Source organism: Salvelinus fontinalis, chromosome 5, assembly GCF_029448725.1.
Source record: "Salvelinus fontinalis isolate EN_2023a chromosome 5, ASM2944872v1, whole genome shotgun sequence".
Taxonomy (NCBI): Eukaryota; Metazoa; Chordata; class Actinopteri; order Salmoniformes; family Salmonidae; genus Salvelinus; species Salvelinus fontinalis.
Genome location: NC_074669.1, coordinates 17,311,243 through 17,333,345, shown reverse-complemented (window position 1 = coordinate 17,333,345; position 22,103 = coordinate 17,311,243). Strand labels below are relative to the sequence as shown.

Genomic DNA, 22,103 nt, shown 5'->3' with positions numbered 1-22,103 from the left:
CTACATGCCACTGCACTGGCCCTGTCTCTCCTCAACTATTTCTCACTCTCTCTCTCTCACATACACATGCTTTCTCTTTCCATCAGCACTGTGTGTGTGTGAGTGTGTGTGAGTGTGTCACAGGAGGTTGGTGGCACCTTAACTTGGGGAGAACGGGCTCGTGGTAATGACTGGACTGGAATCAGTGGAATGGTATCAAATACATCAAATACATGGTTTCCATGGTTTCCAGGTGTTTAATGCCATTCTATTTGCTCCGTTCCAACCAGTATTAAGAGCCGTCCTCTCCTCAGCAGCCTCCACTGGTGTGTGTGTATGTGGGAGTTAGGGAGGGAGAGAGGAGGGAGAGCGAGTAATGTCCAGGGCACTGCACTGCTCAGCTAGTCATCCATCCTCCCCTCCATCCATGGCTGCTCTTCCCCTGGCTGGCCTGGCTTTCAGATACTCTCCCCTCTCCAGAGGAGAGGACTGCTCACTCACTGTCCTCCACAACAATGGATGAGCAAATGAGTCAGCTACATTGTGGTGCCATGAGCTCGTCCTTTGTGACTGCCTGGCTGCAGTCGCACTGCAGCAGGGGGAATTTCAATGACTCTGCAGAAACTTGGCCGAGCAGAGCCCAGCGTGGCTGCTGCTGGGGGCACTTCTGATACAAGTAAATGTCTATCCTCTCCTCTCTCCCTGTGCCAGACTTATGCACTCTGCCAACATCAGCATCACTGCCAGAGACGTACTGGAATCTCCTTCAGGTTCATTCCTCTAGTGCCCCCCCCCCCCCCCATCCCACCCCTTCCCTCCATTCCTTCACCCCTTTCAAGTCAATACAGAAACAGTATGACAGCTTCATTGAGCAACTTGGCTTGTAATTCCGGCCTATTTAAAGCAGAGAAGAGGGGTCTTTTGCATGTGGTGCAGTGGCAGGTCCTCTCAGGTCTATGTCACATATTGGTAATGAGTGTAACCATGTCTGAGGAGCTGGTCTGGTCCCAGGATCAGCAGGGCTAGCAGGCTGAGTCTAAACAGAGCAGGAAGACTGAAGGCTTATTTTCCTCTGTGTGACGGGGGATTCACCACTACTGTACTACCAGACAGCCAACACATTGAATAACGGTAATAATCGAAGAAGTTGGCTGAAACACATACAGTTATTACAATGATTTTATGGCAACAGATCTATTGAATTGTTGCCGCCTTCAGGGCGTGTTAATCAATCTGAGAGTCACGGAGGGTTGTGGTGGCTCCATTCTGCAGTTTGGAGCCGAGGGGAGGAGGAGTAACAGCTACGTGAGGGAAACCTGCCGCTCTCTCAGGTTACGTCACCTACAGTAGAGTATCCCCAGTCCACTAGTAAAGACCACGGTGGGGGAGAATATGGGAATGAAATGGCATTTCATGCAGTCTACAGGCCATTTGAGACAGGGTGACGACATAGGAAACATGAAGCATGAAGGAATTAAATATCAAACAAACGATTAGGTGGTGAATCTATAATAGCTGCTGCCTCTGTAAAAGCTAATGGTGATCCAAATAAATAAATAAACAAATTCATTTAAACAACAAATGGAAATAACACAGTTCTCTGAATAAACCACACCCTCTGAGTGAGTGAACTTTAATTAACATTACTTCAAACTTAAGGTCTTGCCATGAAATCATGGTGCAAAGACGATGTCATACTATAGGTTCTGCTAGATGAACACATAAAACATGGTGAATTGGAGGCCAACTCTCTCTCTACTGGGTTCCTATCTAGTATGAGTAATGAGTAGGGGGCAGAAGTTTTACTGACCAAATGACCTGACCAGGACAAACTCGGGGCCCTAGTTAGAGTTGTTAGATGGGCTGGACTCACTGGGCTGGGCTGCTGGTTGGACGGGTCACAGGCCAGGGAGACCAGGTCCTTCAGCGGGTCTTGGGAGCTGAGGTGTGGCGGGTAGCGGATGGCGGTGTGGGGGAAGTAGGAGGTGGACTGGGGCAGGATGGAGGTGGTGGGGAAGTGCAAAGACGAGGAAGGGTGCGGACTCCGAGAGATCCCTGCACAGAGAGAGAAAGAGAGAGAGGGAGAGGGAGAAAAGAGAGGAAGAAAGACAGAGAGAAAGAAAGACAGAGGAAGAGAGAATATGTACATAAATGTACTTTTTCATGGTCCACAATTATGATACGCTTGAGATAAGATAAGTGACATTGAAGATGTGTGCTTTTGCAAAAACAATGAAATGACTCAATCTTTCCGACTCTCCCTTGGTACAGTATCTGTTGCGTGAGCTTATGACATTTTTTATGGCAACTATTATTTATCAGGACCACTCGCTAACATAGTCAATTCGTTTTAACAGCAGCTTTAATTGTTCATGCATCATCCAGCAGACGTTTGGCTGGGGAACAATACCTGCTCATAGATTACTCTTCATTGTCTCCACAAACAATTACCTGTCAGAAAGTGTTAACGGGGAGTTCAATTAAAAAAACAAAATATTGCATTGTCTGAAAGGAAGCTTGTCTTGTTTAAAGCATAATGCCTGCAGTCAGTACCTACACCAGGATGACCTCAACAGGTACAGACATAAAAAAAAATGGCAAACTTTTAGACAATATCTTAACTATGAAGAAGGGTTGATTTTCTGACGTAAGACACATGTCTTTTCTGATGTATGAAACATGTCTTTTCTGATGTAAGAAACATGTATTTTTCTGACGTATGAAACATGTCTTTTCTGATGTAAGAAACATGTCTTTTTCTGACGTATGAAACATGTCTTTTCTGACGTATGAAACATGTCTTTTCTGACGTAAGACACGTCTTTTCTAACGTAAGACACATGTCTTTTCTGACGTAAGACACATGTCTTTTCTGACGTATGAAACATGTCTTTTCTGACGTAAGACACATGTATTTTCTGACGTAAGACACGTCTTTTCTAACGTAAGACACATGTCTTTTCTGACGTATGAAACATGTCTTTTCTGACGTATGAAACATGTCTTTTCTGACGTATGAAACATGTCTTTTCTGACGTATGAAACATGTTTTTTCTGACGTATGAAACATGTCTTTTCTGACATATGAAACATGTCTTTTCTGACGTATGAAACATGTATTTTCTGACGTATGAAACATGTCTTTTCTGACGTATGAAACATGTCTTTTCTGACGTATGAAACATGTCTTTTCTGACGTAAGACACATGTCTTTTCTGACGTATGAAACATGTCTTTTCTGACGTAAGACACATGTCTTTTCTGACGTATGAAACATGTCTTTTCTGACGTATGAAACATGTATTTTCTGACGTAAGACACGTCTTTTCTAACGTAAGACACATGTCTTTTCTGACGTATGAAACATGTCTTTTCTGACGTATGAAACATGTCTTTTCTGACGTATGAAACATGTTTTTTCTGACGTATGAAACATGTCTTTTCTGACGTATGAAACATGTCTTTTCTGACGTAAGACACATGTCTTTTTTGACGTATGAAACATGTCTTTTCTGACGTATGAAACATGTATTTTCTGACGTATGAAACATGTCTTTTCTGACATATGAAACATGTCTTTTCTGACGTATGAAACATGTATTTTCTGACGTATGAAACATGTCTTTTCTGACGTATGAAACATGTCTTTTCTGACGTATGAAACATGTCTTTTCTGACGTAAGACACATGTCTTTTTTGACGTATGAAACATGTCTTTTCTGACGTATGAAACATGTATTTTCTGACGTAAGACACATGTCTTTTCTAACGTAAGACACATGTCTTTTCTGACGTATGAAACATGTCTTTTCTGACGTATGAAACATGTCTTTTCTGACGTATGAAACATGTCTTTTCTGACGTATGAAACATGTCTTTTCTGACGTATGAAACATGTCTTTTCTGACGTAAGACACATGTCTTTTCTAACGTATGAAACATGTCTTTTCTGACGTATGAAACATGTCTTTTCTGACGTATGAAACATGTATTTTCTGACGTAAGACACATGTCTTTTCTAACGTAAGACACATGTCTTTTCTGACGTATGAAACATGTTTTTTCTGACGTATGAAACATGTCTTTTCTGACGTATGAAACATGTCTTTTCTGACGTATGAAACATGCATTCTCTCTTTCCCGACTACATTCTTCTCACATCCTAGGAGAAGTACGCGCGTCAGGCTTGGTAGATTGTGGCAACAGTGACAAGATGTCTCCTGTAAATGTGTGTGGGTGGGTGACATGCGTAAGACTGTGTGTACTGACCACTGTGCACTGCGATGACGGGCCGGTGGTGCTGTGTGAAGCCGAGACGTGGGGAGCTCTCCTGAGGAGACGGGCTGTCCATCTCTGTCTTCTTTACTCCAGGGGACATGCCTGGACACAGAGACAGAGATACACAGAGGGTGTTACTGACGCCACTGCGACTCCCATAATAATAATGACTGTCTGGTGGAGGATATTGAAAAGACCCTACATTTCATTGTCAAGTTCAATCTGCTACTACACGGCTGTTGTAATGGCAGGAGCTCACCACAGGGTGGCAGGGTGCATTGAGATGACCCAGTCAGTCATTATCAGCTCTGCAGTACGATGCAGTAAAGCACATACGCTCCAAACTAACTTCCTCATTGAGACGAAACAATAGGATCAGAAACAAGATTATGTTTTGGTCAGATCTACCTCAAATCAGGTTCGCCTAGGTAGATCACTCACATTCCCAAGAGGCCTGCAGTGCCTGATACCAGAGTTGCTTACATGTGCTAAACAAATGTGTGTCTCTGTAGCAGTGATATTACTGTCCTACTCCTCCGTGTTTAGTTTGCTATCGCACACTTGTTGATAACAGAATGTGTGCTAGGAACACTTTCTCCACCCAACTCGGGCCTGTTTTAGATCAGAGTCTTAAGATTGCACAGCTCTTTCTTTGTTTCCTTCTTTGGAGTTGCAGAGCAGACAGTGTACATGTTGTTGCTGTGATACTGTGCAGTGGAAGAAACAGTCTGTCAGTCATGGAGTGATGACTTTGAGGTTTCTCTCTCACACATTATACAGTTATGCCCCTCTAACGCTCTAATTATTTTCTAAGAAAGAGATGGAGAGAGAGAGAGCAAGGAGAGAGTGTGTGATAGAGAGAGAGAGAGATTGAGAGAGGGGGGGGGAAAACAGAAAGAGAGAGAGAGGCTTATCTGACAGCTTCCTCTTCCCCTGTTCTGCCCCAGCCATCCGCCCCTAGCCCTCTGTCTCAGAGCAGAATGAGTGAGCAAATCACATCTTTTCGGGAATGTCAGAGGGCAGGGGTGCAGATGAGGTTCAACAAGAGACTTGCTCAGAGGATAAACACGCACGTCCGGCTTAGTGCTGGGGGCTAGGCAGGGGCAGCCATTACAGCACTGATGTTAATTACCTGATCACACTAATCTGACTGATATCTCAGCTCAGTCTCCAACCCACACATCTTCCTACTGTATTTGACACATTACATTTACATTACAATATCTTGAAAATGTATATCTTGTTTAAGAAAGTCTACAGAGTGATGGTTGGTAGTGCTGCTGTCCAGAGCCACAGCTCTACAGGAGGCCAGGCTTTACCTTCCCAGTCCAATCCCCACGCTACAGACTGACGCAAGCTTCCCCTGACCTCCTCTACCTGGGGGAAGGTGCACAAACATTCCCCTCTCAACCAGTATCCCCCCCACCATCTCAGAGCAATCAGATGGGGTTGTTAAATATTAATTTGGGGGGTGTTCAGTTTGTCCTGTGACACACAAGTGTGTAATGGATTTTTGTTGTTCATATCCCAATTCCCCCTGAGACACCTGCAGGGTCACAGCCACGGTCACCATTGTGCAGTGCCCCTGGAGCAATTAGGGTTAAATGCCTTGTTCAAGGGCACAGCAACAGATGTTTTTCACCTTATCACCTCCGGTATTTGAACCAGCAACCTTTCGGTTACTGGCCCAATGCTCGAGGCTACCAGCCACCCATAAAGAGGAGCTTGTTAGGGCTGTCTAGACAGGAAGAGAGAGAGCACGACATGAGGAGGGCTGGACCAGACTCCTACAGGGCCTGTGAGGGGGTCGGGGCTGGGAGGGAGGGGCCGGCTCTGCTCTTCTGACCTCCACAGCTCTGGTTACAGCATCAGCAGCCTGGGGTGCTCCTGGGGCCAGGGGCCCAGCCGGGGCCACTCTGGCTAACAGCACCACAAAGCCCCGGACACACCACTAGGCCCCTTAACAGGCCACTGGACACTATTAGTGTAGTGTGGAGAGTCCACCACAATTAAACAGCATCACCTCGCAACATTGATTATATGGGAGGCCTATAAACTCCCCTAATAGCACAAACACAGTGTGTTAAAATGTTTCATGTGTGTGTGTTAAATACTCAGGTAAAGATGGGGATCCTCTTCCCATACCAACGATGCTCCTGCACGTGTAGTGCACTTACCAGGCCCCACTCCCTCAGCACACCTACCTGACTACTTGCACTGCTCTCACCCACACTCCCACACTCAACCACTGGAGCACACTGTGCATGCTGTAACCTACTCCTCCTCTTTTTACCAGAACCAGGTCAGTGCTGGTGGGGGAGGACGGCCACACTGTACAATACACATATTGAAAGGCATATTGTCATTTCAATATTTAAAATACTGCTTTAAACAATCATCTTGAAACAATTGCTTGTATCTAGATGAGAGATACACAGTAGCTTTACTTTGCTAAATATCTTTGTTAGGAAAATCATTCCATACTAGCAAATTGGTACGTGAGCCTGAGGTGAGAGGAAAGAAAGAAGATAGCTACTGGGACGTTGCATCTGTGGATACTGCTCCAAGGTACCCTGGTCCACTTGGCTTTTTGTCGACTTTCACAAAAAGTGTTGGTTCATGAATTAATTACGACTTCAGGCTCAATTTGGGAAATTTGAAGCCGCGTATTTCGCAGCCAAGGCTTTCTGTGCAGCAGTTCATAACATGATATATTTGTCATTTGCTCTTTTGCACTGTGTCAGTAGCTTTCAAGGTACCTGAAGTGAAAGTATGGCCTGATATTTCAGCTGTTTCCCCACGGTGATTATGAAAGGTATGAATGTTGATGTTTCTTGATACCCGAAATAAAGAACATTTAAGATGGTTACCAGAACTCAGTCACCCTTTGTTATCACTGAAGAGTTGGAGGATAGCCAGTGTCCTCAACATGACAGAATGGACAAAACTATACAATATCTAAGAGATTGTGTGGATGACCAGAGGGGATGCTCACCTCCTTCCAGGTCTTCCTGCCAGTTGCGGGAGCTGCTAGCCGGGGAGTTGGGAGAGGTGTAGTACTCCCCTCCAGGACTGGTGTCCACATCATCCTCCATGGAGCCCGACTTGTGCCTCTTACTCCTGGATGTCAAACAGAGGGAGAGAGGGAAGAGGAAATAAGGGGAAGGCAATGTGAAACATGGAGAGCTCCTGGGGGAAACTGTGTACAGTTTCTAAAGAATGTACACGTACACGCTGTGGCATCAAACTATACCCTCTAAAGGCCATTGCACGCAAAATGGAGCTGTGAAGATGAAACATCATTGAGCAAGCAAACACTGAGTCGAGAGCGCAGAGGTCCCGCGGGCACATAATTTCCGCACGCAAAAATATTCATTTAAGAGCAGAGATTTTTGTTCTGTTTTGTCAAGACTCAGAAGTTACTGAGCTCTCACAAATAAACCACATGCTCACATGGATTTCTCTTCTCACACCCAAAATTCGTGCTCTCACAACTGCAATCTTTTGCTATAATTTAAATAATATATATGAAAATTCGAGCCAATGAACATGGTCGTCACTAGTTAACACTAGGGCTGTTGCGGTGACTGTATTACCGCCTCACTGGCAGTCATGAGTCATGACCGCAGTAAAATTTCATGTGACCGCTGAGTCACGGTAATCTCCTCATATGCACTCTGGACATGCGTTGGTAGGACCCAACTTGCTAACAACCGTCAGGTCACTAATGGTCTGGTACTCAGGGCTCTACTGTCCCTCTATCAGGTCACTAACTTCCGGGTACTCAGGGCTCTATTGTCCCTCTATCAGGTCCTAATGGTCTGGTACTCAGGGCTCTATTGTCCCTCTATCAGGTCCTAATGGTCTGGTACTCAGGGCTCTATTGTCCCTCTATCAGGTCCTAATGGCCTGGTACTCAGGGCTCTATTGTCCCTCTATCAGGTCACTAACTTCTGGGTACTCAGGGCTCTATTGTCCCTCTATCAGGTCACTAACTTCCGGGTACTCAGGGCTCTATTGTCCCTCTATCAGGTCCTAATGGTCTGGTACTCAGGGCTCTATTGTCCCTCTATCAGGTCCTAATGGTCTGGTACTCAGGGCTCTATTGTCCCTCTATCAGGTCCTAATGGCCTGGTACTCAGGGCTCTATTGTCCCTCTATCAGGTCACTAACTTCCGGGTACTCGGGGCTCTATTGTCCCTCTATCAGGTCACTAACTTCCGGGTACTCAGGGCTCTATTGTCCCTCTATCAGGTCCTAATGGTCTGGTACTCAGGGCTCTATTGTCCCTCTATCAGGTCCTAATGGTCTGGTACTCAGGGCTCTATTGTCCCTCTATCAGGTCCTAATGGCCTGGTACTCAGGGCTCTATTGTCCTTGCATCAGGTCACTAACTGCCTGGTACTCAGGGCTCTATTGTCGCTCTATCAGGTCCTAATGGCCTGGTACTCAGGGCTCTGTTGTCCCTCTAACCACTCTGACTTCACTGTAAATACAATCCAAAATCGCATCAAACACATCATCAAAACAGTATTGTGCTTTTAAACTCACCTCACTGTGAGGATCAGTTTGAAGAAAGAAGTTCAACAGCAGGTTGAAGCTGAGTGTAAAACATTATCATTGTGGGTGTTGTTTCAAAGCCTAACACAACGAAATGGCCAGCGCTTTCTAAGGTGATGATTCATTCAAAACACAATACACATATTAGAGCTTATACATAGGCTTCTGAGCCCAAGCCTCCCAACTTAAAAATGTAAAAAAATATATGATTGTGCTGTTATACAATACATAGCCTACCGCATATACACATGGCAGAAAAACATCAAACAAAACTGATTAAAAAGATGTCTTTGGTATATAATTGATCTAGCCTATCCTCCAAAATTAAACAAATTTGAGTAATCAACTTTGAGTGTGGACTGTATTATTATGCATACTGGATGGACTAGTTACCTTCTGCTACGCTCCAAAATGTCTATCCATGAGTCTGGGAGAGAACGTATAGGCCTAGGCGATGCTGTTGGTTCATTGATTGTGCAGGGCGGCTTACAGTTGGCCTACAATTATAGTGAATTTGTATTTGATTTTGAATAGCCTAGTAATAGGGATTTTTTTATATTTTCTTCATTAATTGGGTGACACACCTTCAGCTATACAGAATATCTCAGCACCATGCGTTTCCATCTCCTCCTCTCTCCTTTATTCATTTCTTGAGCGCAGAGAGGGGCTGTCAACAGTTTAGTGAAATATATTTTGTTGCGAAAACATGTCACTATCAATGTTCCCAAACATATTTCACTTGGTTTCCCAAATTAAGCACTGGGTAGCTGCAGGAACAGGGTCGGAGAGCCCATGGCATACAGAGTTTCAGCAGAATATCAGGCCTCCCGAGTGGCGCAGCGGTCTAAGGCACTGCATCGCAGTGCTGAGGTGCCTCTACAGCCTAGGGTGTGTCACAGCCGTCCGTGACCGTAATCCCCATAGGGCGGTGCCCAATCGGCACAATGCCATCCGGGTTAGGAGAGGGTTTGGGCGAGGGGCTTTCCTTGGCTATCGCGCTCTTGCGACTCCTTGTGGCTATCGCGCTCTTGCGACTCCTCCTTGCACCTGCAAGCTGACTCTGTCACCTGTCAAACAGTGCTCAAACAGTGCTTCCTCGGACACATTGGTGCGGCAGTGTGTTAAGAAGCAGCACAGCTTGGTGGATCATGTTTTGGAGGATGCATGTCTTGACCGAGGCCGTTGGGGAGTTGCAGCGATGAGACAAGATCGGAACTACCAACTGGATACCACGAAATTGGTGAGAAAAAATGTCATAAAAATAAATACATTTGAAAATCATTTTTAAAATTGTTTTAGCGGAATATCACCTCTTGCACAGTGGGAGCACGCTCCTCAAACACTGGTTGATGCGTGGAGTGAAATAAGTGTTGTTTTATTTATTTCTCAGCTACCGTGAGACCGGCAGTATTTTGCATGACAATAACCAGCTGACAAAATTTCATGACCGCCACAGCCCTAGTTAACACAACCACAAAGCCATAATCAGCAGAATACTTTGAGATACAGTCTATTTGAAATACAGATTTTATTACTTTTAATCTGGCACGTTTTCGGCAGTTACAATGAGAGAATGTCCTCTAACCATCTTTTCTCTCTCCATCCCTTTCTCCACCCAGGCCCACTTTCACTATGTGGTGGATAAGTTATTCTCTGCTTAGCTGACAGAGATAGGAGATACTCTGTTTCAAGTACCTTGGCTCTCCACTATGCACAGCACTCTGGGGATTTCCTAACCATGACTTCTACCCGTAACTTAGTGGTACTGAGAGTTCCTCTAATTGCTTTGACGTTGAATGGAGTCATTGTTGTTAGGACATTTGTCAAGTAGAGAGGATGACATGCTATTGACTTGACCATCTGCTGTCTATTTGGTGTAGGTAAGGGATGAAGTGAAAACCTATAGGAGGATAGCTCTCCAAGACGAGGGTTGGGCACGAAATGACAGCAAGCTGTTTAATACTGAGCCATACTGACTGACGAATGGCGTGGACGGGTACAGCTCGCCTCAGTCCCACATAGTATGTTATCATTTATTTGGCTAAATTATCATCCATAGTTGCCTCTTTTAAAACAGCAACTCATATTGTGCCTTACACAACTCAGCACATATGTATCCCTCCACAACTCAGCACATATGTATCCCTCCACCTCCCTCAGTGGAGTCCTGACCAGGGGAATCAAACTCCAATGTCTATGTACCCGTTGTGCTGGCATAGTTACTGAACCAGTGGGAGGAGGTGATGCGTCCCATCTCAACAAACATTTCCTCCACCTTGGATCATGGTAAACACACACCTAGTCTTGCTCTCTGTGTATGGTTGTTGTGCGTGAGAGTGTGAGTAATGGGTCTGTATATGCAAGTGTAGTGTGTAGTGTAGGATATACGTGTTGTGTATATGAGTCTACATTACTATGAGTCTGTATACACCTTGCATTACAGGCCTGTGTTTTGTTTGCATACACTTTTCTTGCGTGTGATTTAGTGCAGTGTTTTGTGATCTCCCTCCCTCTCGTCTCCTCAGATATGTGGTGCTCCCCAGACCAGTGTTTTGTGATCTCCCTCCCTCTCGTCTCCTCAGATATGTGGTGCTCCCCAGACCAGTGTTTTGTGATCTCCCTCCCTCTCGTCTCCTCAGATATGTGGTGCTCCCCAGACCAGTGTTTTGTGATCTCCCTCCCTCTCGTCTCCTCAGATATGTGGTGCTCCCCAGACCAGTGTTTTGTGATCTCCCTCCCTCTCGTCTCCTCAGATATGTGGTGCTCCCCAGACCAGTGTTTTGTGATCTCCCTCCCTCTCGTCTCCTCAGATATGTGGTGCTCCCCAGACCAGTGTTTTGTGATCTCCCTCCCTCTCGTCTCCTCAGATATGTGGTGCTCCCCAGACCAGTGTTTTGTGATCTCCCTCCCTCTCGTCTCCTCAGATATGTGGTGCTCCCCAGACCAGTGTTTCGAGACAGGGATGGACTACACTGTTCGTCTTAGCTTGCCCCTCTACTCTGCACTCAGTGATGTCCAGTCCCCATGCACACTCATTGACTCGGTTAGTCCCCCACACACACACTGTTAAACACCTAGACACAACTGAGACGTTTGCGTAAATCATGCATTGATGTCACCTGAATAAAAATTCACGCTACAAAGATTTTCAGTTGGGATTCAGCCCTTCGACTCCATACTAAATCTACTTCGATCCTCTGTAACTTTCTGTCTTCTCTACAGATTTTGCTGATGCCCCACTGTAAGAACTTGGAGATCTTCACTGGTTCTGAGGGAGGGGACATGGCCACCAACAGTGCCTGGGACACGTTCCAGCGTTACCGCTGTCTGGAGAACAGCCAGAGCGTGGTCAAAACCTTCTCCAACTCGATCTAGCCTATCAGCTGCACCAACGAGCTAAAGGTATGGCACCTTAAACATACCTGTATGCTCATCTATCTGTTTCTTAACTAAAGTTCTAAAGAAGGTTTCTTATTGCTCAATAACACTGACGAAGGCCCTGGATTGTAAGCCTCTGCTCTGCTCAAATCAAATTGTATTGGTCACATACACATATTTAGCGGATGTTATTGCGGGTGTAGCGAAATGCTTGTGTTCCTAGCTCCAACAGTGCAGTAGTATCTAACAATTCACAACAATACACACACATTTAAAACTAAAATAATGGAATTAAGAAATATATAAATATTAGGATGAGCAATGTTGGAGTGGCATTGACCAAAATACAGTAGAATACAGAATATACATATGAAATGAGTAAAACAGTATGTAAACATTATTAAAGTGATTAGGCGGCAGGTAGCCTAGTGGTTAGCGCAATCAAAAGGTTGCTGGATCGAATCCCTGAGCTGATAAGGTAAATATCTGTCGTTCTGCCCCTGAGCAAGGCAGTTAACCCACTGTTCCCCGGGCGCCGTGGATGTTGAGTAAGGCAGCCCCCCGCACCTCTCTGATTCAGAGGGGTTGGATTAAATGTGGAAGACACATTTCAGTTGAGGGCATTCAGTTGTACAACTGACTAGGTTTCCCCCTTTCCCTAGTGTTCCATTTCAAGTGACCAGTGATTCCATGTCTATGTACATAGGGCAGCAGCCTCCAAGGTGCAGGATTAAGTTACTGGGTGGTAGCTGGCTAGTGATGACTATTTAACAGTCTGATGGCCTTGAGATTGAAGCTGTTTTTCAGTCTCTCGGTCCCAGCTTTGATGCACCTGTACTGACCTTGCCTTCTGGATGATAGCGGGGTGAACAGGCCGTGGCTCGGGTGGTTGATGTCCTTGATGATCTTCCTGTGACATCGGGCGTTGTAGGTGTCCTGGAGGACACTGGGCAGATGCACTGGGCAGACTGCACCACCCTCCAGTGGTTTTGGGCGGTGCAGTTGCCGTACCAGGCGGTTATACAGCCCAATTTTACATCTGTAAACGTTTGTGAGGGTCTTAGGGGCCAAGCCAAATTTCTTCAGCCTCCTGAGGTTGAATTGGAGCTGTTGTGCCTTCTTCACCACACTGTCTGTGTGGGTGGACCATTTCAGATTGTCAGTGATGTGTACACCGAGGAACTTAAAGCTCTTCACCTTTCCACTGTGGTCCCGTCGATGTGGATAGGGGCGTGCTCCCACATAGTGACGTCTGCCATTCCATACTGAGGCAAACATGCCACTGATCTGTGCCATTTTATCTTTCCTCGATTCCTTGCATCCTTTTTACGTGCCTCCTTCTAAAACACCATCAGAGGAGAGGACCCTAGGTTCCTCGCCTCAGACCTCCAATAGGTTTTGAGAAGCATTCGAGTAGAGAGGAAGTGAGGAGTTAAGCTGAGATTAATTGGGACAGAGTTCATGTCATTGTTTTAGGTGAAATCTGACCTTGAATGATACATTTTATCAGTTTTCAGCACATATATCTTTGTTCTACTTGTGCTCTTTTCCCAGATGGCTCTGAATTGCTGATAACATCTGATCTGATGAGACTCCCTATGCAATTTGACTCCTGTATTACTGCCTGTACTCAATACAACTTCCAATGCCAAATTGAAAGTAACACTTGCAAGCTCTCCACTGGCCTGTCCGCACGCAGGCACATCCTCTGCTCTCTCCACTGGCCTGTCCGCTCGCAGGCACATCCTCTGCTCTCTCCACTGGCCTGTCCGCTCGCGGGCACATCCTCTGCTCTCTCCACTGGCCTGTCCGCTCGCAGGCACATCCTCTGCTCTCTCCACTGGCCTGTTCGCTCGCGGGTGCATCCTCTGCTCTCTCCACGGGCCTGTCTGCTCGCGGGCACATCCTCTGCTCTCTCCGCTGGCCTGTTCACTCGCGGGTGCATCCTTTGCTCTCTCCACTGGCCTGTCCGCTCGCGGGCACATCCTTTGCTCTCTCCACTGGCCTGTCTGCTCGTGGACACATCCTCTGCTCTCTCCACTGGCCTGTCCACTCGCGGGTGCATCCTTTGCTCTCTCCACTGGCCTGTCCGCTCGCGGGCACATCCTCTGCTCTCTCCACTGGCCTGTCCGCTCGCAGGCACATCCTCTGCTCTCTCCACTGGCCTGTCCGCTCGCAGGCACATCCTCTGCTCTCTCCACTGGCCTGTCCGCTCGCAGGCTCATCCTCTGCTCTCTCCACTGGCCTGTTCGCTCGCAGGCTCATCCTCTGCTCTCTCCACTGGCCTGTCCGCTCGCAGGCACATCCTCTGCTCTCTCCACTGGCCTGTCCGCTCGCAGGCTCATCCTCTGCTCTCTCCACTGGCCTGTCCGCTCGCAGGCACATCCTCTGCTCTCTCCACTGGCCTGTTCGCTCGCAGGCGCATCCTCTGCTCTCTCCACTGGCCTGTCCACTCGTGGACACATCCTCTGCTCTCTCCACTGGCCTGTTCGCTCGCAGGCGCATCCTCTGCTCTCTCCACTGGCCTGTCCACTCGTGGACACATCCTCTGCTCTCTCCACTGGCCTGTCCGCTCGCAGGCGCATCCTCTGCTCTCTCCACTGGCCTGTCCACTCGTGGACACATCCTCTGCTCTCTCCACTGGCCTGTTCGCTCCCGGGCGCATCCTCTGCTCTCTCCACTGGCCTGTTCACTCGGGGGCACATCTTCTGCTCGCAGGACCCATTCTCTGCGCTCTTGATTAAGCGTTTGCTTGCTCAATTATGTTTAATATTACTCGACAGCGTCATCTCGTGGACAATGGACTTTAGAGGCTGATTTGATGTGTTAGCAAGCACGCACGCACGCACGCACGCACGCATGAACACACGCATGCACGCACGCACGCACACACACACACACACACACACACACACACACACACACACACACACACACACACACACACACACACACACACACACACACACACACACACACACACACACACACACACACACACACACACACACACACACACACACACACACACACACACACACACACACACACACACACAGTACACAAGTGGGTCAAAAACAGCAACCTGAAGATGACCGGTAGAAAACTGAGTAGTTTCAGGACCTTCAGGTAAACCAGTTAATTTACAGTCTCATTTTGTCCCAGCTTTACTTGCCTTTCACAGTGACAAATTACACAATAAATCACAGCTGGTGTTTTGGCAGTGGTGTACACATCCAGATAAATCACAGTCTGCAGTCACCTGAGGAACAGCCATTGTTCTTTTAGTTAAAGTGTTGTGCTTTCGGCAAAAGGACACTGCTCTCTGTGCACCCATGAAAAAACACACTCTTCCTCTCAAGTGGTTGCACATCCAGCCGTTCATTTAAGGCTCATGTTAACCTGGAATGTATTTGAACATTCTGAATGTGAGTGTATTCACAGGGTAGAGTAATATCAACATTAATTAAAGAAGTGTACGGTGCCGCGAGTTTGTGCCTTTGTAGTGTATACAGTTTGTTCATTTCCAGTCTAGATTGTGTGCATGTGTGTGTTTTGGGGCTGGTACTGACCCGCTGGAGGAGGTGCTGGGCAGGGTTCTCCTCATGCCCACCCCTGAGGGGTTGAGGTCGTAGGCCAGGTGCCCCTGCAGCTCCCCCAGGGAGAAGTTAGGGCCTGCCCCGGTCACCACCGGAGCTGCATGCAACAAACACACAGAGGGGACAGGTCAGTCAGGGGAGGAACATGTCACACACTGTACATTACTGTCAATTAAACATGCAAATATCTATGGAATCATACTCAAACATCTGCATAAAGGACATGTAGCACCATCCTCAAGCTCACTCATACATCGCTGCTGAAGAATTGTGTCGCTGTGTGAGCAAAGATATTGTGTTGTATCTGTGTGCCCTTCTCTGTAACAGCTCCAAAAGTGGACAATCCCAGCTGCAGTCTGCTACCATACTTCAACGCTCAGGACAAGAGCAGGAGAATGTGGAATTATGGGTCTGGGGCTGTGTAGCCATCTATCAGCCTTTACCCCATTTCCCGTCTCAGGTTTCCACTAATGTACTTTATATAACCATGTGCATTAATGGCTGCCTGCTGCTGTGCTGTGGTCTGGCTGGAGTGGACAGAGATGTTGTTGCACTATACTACCGAGCAGTGGGGCGACACAGTGAGCTCGGAGAACAATGGCCCATTTGTTAGGGCAGGTATGCTTATTAACAGTGGGATGGCGTCACTACAGATCCCCCGGCAATCAATCTCTCCCTGACTACACACTGTACTGAGACGCTGGAGAACACAACACAAAAGGAGGATTCATGGATCTCCAGTGTAGCAATTCCCTCACGTGCACCTTACAGGAACCTCTGGCCAAAGAAGAGCAACCAGGGAGGGAACTGAAAACGGGCAGGGGTGGTTGAAAGCATAGAAATGGAATTATTAGAACAGGAATCCCCATTCATGTGAGGGATTCTATTTCTGTAGTTGAGCTGGATAGCCGTGGTGATGTAAACAAGCTCAGTAATTACAACACATTCTGCTCTGTTTAATTACACTGGTAAAGTAGGTCAGTGGAGAATTCATCCTTTCTAAAAGGCGGCTAATGTCTCCTAGGATATGCATCCCACATGAGGCCTGGGTAAATAAAGTGGAGTGCACTTAAAAGTAACCGATTAGTTAAATAAGCTAATTATGTAGTCTAAAATCTAAATCAATGCCTCTTGGGGGCAAAACGTGAGCATGGATATGAGCGTAAATACATATTACAAGTGTTGTGGAGTATGCCACATGAACAGAGGTGCAGGTGATAGTTCCTATAGTGTAACAGTATAACTTTAGTACGTCCCCTCGCCCCGACACGGGCGCGAACCAGGGACCCTCTGCACACATCAACAACAGTCACCCACGAAGCATCGTTACCCATCGCTCCACAAAAGCCGCGGCCCTTGCAGAGCAAGGGGGCAACACTACTTGTAGGTTTCAGAGCAAGTGACGTAAATGATTGAAACGCTAGTAGCGCATACCCGCTAACTAGCTAGCCATTTCACATCCGTTACACTAGCATAGCGCCATGGGCAGCTGAGAATTTTGGGAGTCGAGGGGGTGAGTCTGGACTAGCAGTCTTTTCCCCGGGAGAGGCCAGCTGGCAGGTGGTTAATTGAAGTCTTTAACTTCTACATTTATTCCAATTAGTAAGTCAAAATGCCACACAGAAAACAGAGAGCCAGTTTGACAGGTGTAATGTGAAAACAGAGAGACAGTTTGACAGATGTAATGTGAAAACAGAGAGACAGTTTGACAGGTGTAATGTGAAAACAGAGAGACAGTTTGACAGGTGTAATGTGAAAACAGAGAGCCAGTTTGACAGGTGTAATGTGAAAACAGAGAGACAGTTTGACAGCTGTAATGTGAAAACAGAGAGCCAGTTTGACAGATGTAATGTGAAAACAGAGAGCCAGTTTGACAGGTGTAATGTGAAAACAGAGAGACAGTTTGACAGTTTGACAGGTGTAATGTGAAAACAGAGAGACAGTTTGACAGCTGTAATGTGAAAACAGAGAGCCAGTTTGACAGATGTAATGTGAAAACAGAGAGCCAGTTTGACAGGTGTAATGTGAAAACAGAGAGACAGTTTGACAGATGTAATGTGAAAACAGAGAGACAGTTTGACAGGTGTAATGTGAAAACAGAGAGACAGTTTGACAGTTTGACAGGTGTAATGTGAAAACAGAGAGACAGTTTGACAGGTGTAATGTGAAACGTGTTCCCTATGCATCATAATAACTCACTCATTTAGTTTTGATAATTATAGCTAAAGCATTCTACATAAGGTGTGTGTGTGTGTGTGTGTGTGTGTGTGTGTGTGTGTGTGTGTGTGTGTGTGTGTGTGTGTGTGTGTGTGTGTGTGTGTGTGTGTGTGTGTGTGTGTGTGTGTGTGTGTGTGTGTGTGTGTGTGTGTGTGTGTGTGGTGTTATCAGCTTTCTGTTCCCTCAAGAACAACAAGTACACTGAGGTAAGAACAAGGCTGACAAGTCCATCTGCGGGAGCAGCCGGGGGATATCCCTTCTGTCTTTTGCCGGCAAGGTCCTGGCCAAGGTGATGCTACACATGCTGGTGAACAACATCATAGAGGAACTGCTGCCAGAGTCACAATGCGGCTTCAGAAAGAACAGGAGACGGTCGACATGATATTCACGGCACAGCAACTCCAGGAGAAGTAACGTGAACAACATCAAGACCTTTTCATGACCTTTGTCGACCTCTCCAAGGACTTCAACATTGTGAGCAGGGAACTACTATGGGGCATTCTACTCAAATGTGGCTGTCCAGACAAATGTGTCAACATCCTTTGCCAGTTCCATGATGGGATGATGGCTCCGATGGCCATAGGAGGGCAGGAGTCAGTGCCCTTTGGAGTAAGCATCAGTGTGAGACAGGGATGTGTGCTGGCACCGGTACTCTTTAACATCTTCCTCCTATGTGCCACCCAGCTTTTCCACAAAGAGCTTGAGGACAGCAGCATGGTTGCGGTGGCCTTCAGGCTGGATGGAAACCTATTCAACATCAGGAGGCTTCAAGCAACCACCAAGGCTTCGGCTGATGACTGTGCTCTAGTGACCCACACTCCAGAAGACCTTCAGTCCATCCTTGTAGCATCTATGAGGGTCTATAGCAGGATGGGACTGTCTATCAACACCACCAAGACAGAGGTGGTCTGCCAAAGGAGATCCGGCCCTCCACCCACCATACCTGTCTTCACCATTGAACACAAATCACTGGCAATAGTGACATTGGACAACACTCCTTGGTATCAGATGGATGCAGCTACTTACCACACTGGACTGGCCTGAGGCTGCAGGGGAAACTCACTGCTCTGGACTGTGCTGACCACTCTGTCTCCCAGCTACTACAACACTAGACTGAGGCTGCAGGGGAAACTCACTGCTCTGGACTGTGCTGACCACTCTGTCTCCCAGCTACTACAACACTAGACTGAGGCTGCAGGGGAAACTCACTGCTCTGGACTGTGCTGACCACTCTGTCTCCCATTCCATGTACCAGAATGCTGCCATTGGCGAGAACATTCTCACCTTTACTGTTAAGGCAAGGCTGCAAGTTATACCAACACAATATAATCTAGCACTCCGGTACCCATTTTGTATTCTACATAAATCAAATGTAATGCCCATGTTGTGAATGGCTTCTGTTCATACAAGGATTTGTACATTGCTAGACATGACAGTCTTATTGACCTGATAGCCAGCGAGGTGAGACAGTCTCACCAACAGCACATATGCAGAAACATTGTTGTGTAAGGGGAAGCTGGTTTTATGTTGATGTGTTTTCATGTGTGCCAACTACGCCAGATATTGTTGTTGTGGGGGGAGGTAAGGGAGAGGTGCTCATTGTGGAAGTGGTCTGCTCATTTTAAGGCTACATGGAGCAGGCCTTTGCCGAGAAGCTGCGGAAGTATCCGCCTCTCGCGGCACTCTTGGACAGCCTCGGGTGGAGGTACAAGAAGGTGGTGCTGATATTTGGCAGTCTTGGCCACGTACACAGGCCTGCAGTGCGTGGCCTCCAGATTGTGGGCCTGACAAAAACTAGGGCAAAGCAATTGGCTATGTACTACTCTGTTTCAGTTGTCATGGGCAGCCTAGCTGTTTGGCGAAGGATTTGCTTTCTGTACCTTTGAGTGCCATGAATACAGGGACCTTTGAAATGTTTGGATCCTTTTTTTGTAGTGGATTGAAATAAAGTATTTCAAATCGATGTGTGAGTGAATGTACGCTCATCAGAGCTTGTCGTTCATACTGAAGAGCATTTATTTTGAATGACAGATGAAGACCCTTCGGAGAAAGGCATTATCACTGTGGAAACCGAAAGCGTGATCAATTACATACGACAGATGGGTGAGCTTCTCTCCCTTCAGCTCCCTTCACTTGCGCTGCCTTTCAAATCTGATTAAACTCAATTTCTAAACATAATGAAATAACGTATGTAAATGATGACTCAGATTTGAGGGTAAGTGAATAGAGGTCTCAGGTGGTGACTAGTGAGGTCTGTGGGGCTGGGCGATGATGGTTATTCATACAAAGTGATTAGAGGTTAATGTGGCCCTAATTCACTAATGCCAGGCCTGGTGAGCACAGCATCCCCAGCCAATCACAAAGCTCAAAGCACACAGCACAGAACACGCAGCCTTAGCATTGTGAGTAGAACATATTACATGGATAAAACATCTGCACGATCCACAATCCACCATGAGACAGATAAAACATGAATGATGAGGAAGTCCTAAATAATGTCATCCTAAAGCCCTATGATCTGATTCCCGGTCAGAAATCATATTGAGTGTCTGATGGGGTGTAGACAGTAAGGAGAGGCTTACTCTGCATGTTGACTGTGATTAATGCTGTAAGTGGATTACGTTAGTATCTCCCGTAATCCTGGACCTGGATATTCCCTACCATCTTTGTCACCTAGGCTGTTCTACCATCCATGTGTTTCCTACCTCTGTGTATCCATCTGATGGGGTTATGGTTGAATAGCAGAAGTGGAACATGCAGCAATGTAGAGACTAGGAGCTCAGCTACTGAGGGGAGCAGAGTGACTGCTGCCAGAGAGGCTGGGAGTTTCCACCCGCTGCCTGAGGGCCAGAGTGTGTGAGCTAGCTCATTTTTCACAGAAGAGGGCTGTCAGAACTTGAATCACAATAGTTTATGTGACACATGTCCAGCTCCTAAGCATGTTGCTGTGTAAGTTATGGGAGTTATGAGGAAAGCAGCCACACATGACGTTTTAAGAAAGAACTGTAACAAAAAGATGATATTGGACCAACACACTCCGTCCATCCATTCAATCACAAATATATAAAAACACACGTAGCTAAATAAAAGGTGTAAAAATCTTACTTCTGGACACTTGCACCAGCTCTGTTACATTAAAAACTCCTGACGTCACAAAGCTTTCCTGAAACTCAGGAGCATCTGGAAAACACAGAGATGAGTCACCATGGAGAGTTCTGTGACATAATACAACAAACATTACAGGAACTTCTCACTTTTAAGAGACATCACAAGACAAAGACACAATACATGGCAGAGTATCAGCAAGCCAGTAAAGCACATGCCCATAATGTTTGAGCCTATCAGCTACCTGGAATGTATTGGATTCCAAATATTACAGTGAAAGGTATTGCGTGTGCTAGATGAATAACAAGCTCAGTGCTTATGTCACTGTCTGGCAGTGTGTAAATGTGTAAGAATATGTCATTGTGTGTTGGTATTTGGATGTGTGTGCGAGTCGATGGGGCCCCTTACCCATGGTGGCAGCTCGGCTATCCTCCTGATCTGACCCAATACCTGTGCGTGGGCTACTGCTCTGCTCTGACTCTGAAGAGAGGGGAGGAAAGGAAGAGAGAGGGGGAGAAAGAGAGAAACAGGGGGGAGGGGATGGGGGGGGTGAGATACATAAGTCTAAACCCAACATAATTGGTTTCAGTTTCTACCATGTAAAAGGCTCATTTGAGGGTGATTAAGTAGTTAGAAACAGTCTCCAAAAATGAACATATTTAGTGAGGAATAATGGGACAAATTTCAAATAAGTACTATATTGATGTAAAAGTTTATAGATAGAGCTAAAGCTATTATAACCAGTATGGTTTCAGAAAAATAAAATTGGCCTACCACAAAAATGTGAAACATGATCCAAATCCCTCATTATAAAACTGCCATGTTTGGCAAGTCTAACTAGATTCCCAATTGTATTATTTATTTAACTAGGCAAGTCAGTAAAGAACAAATTCTTATTTACAATGACAGCCTAGGAACAGTGGGTTTACTGCCTTGTTCAGGGGCAGAACAACAGATTTTTACCTTGTCAGCTCAGGGATTTGATCT

At 46.3% G+C, this 22,103-nt stretch overlaps 1 protein-coding gene across 8 annotated transcripts in view; it reads right to left on the bottom strand.

Annotated features, from left to right (window-relative positions):
• LOC129855227 (nuclear factor 1 C-type-like) overlaps nucleotides 1–22,103 on the bottom strand; it is a 112,933-nt gene that overhangs the window by 12,946 nt on the left and 77,884 nt on the right. For 4 of the 8 annotated variants that reach the window (XM_055922651.1, XM_055922650.1, XM_055922648.1 and 1 more), the window contains exons 3-8: nucleotides 21,525–21,596; nucleotides 21,117–21,191; nucleotides 15,768–15,891; nucleotides 7,253–7,377; nucleotides 4,249–4,359; nucleotides 1,790–2,034 (exon numbers count right to left, since the gene is read on the bottom strand). In XM_055922651.1, coding sequence (XP_055778626.1) covers nucleotides 1,790–2,034; nucleotides 4,249–4,359; nucleotides 7,253–7,377; nucleotides 15,768–15,891; nucleotides 21,117–21,191; nucleotides 21,525–21,596 — 752 coding nt within the window. The remainder of the gene's footprint in view (nucleotides 1–1,789; nucleotides 2,035–4,248; nucleotides 4,360–7,252; nucleotides 7,378–15,767; nucleotides 15,892–21,116; nucleotides 21,192–21,524; nucleotides 21,597–22,103) is intronic. The other 4 variants (XM_055922652.1, XM_055922653.1, XM_055922654.1 and 1 more) reach the window with 3 other exon arrangements.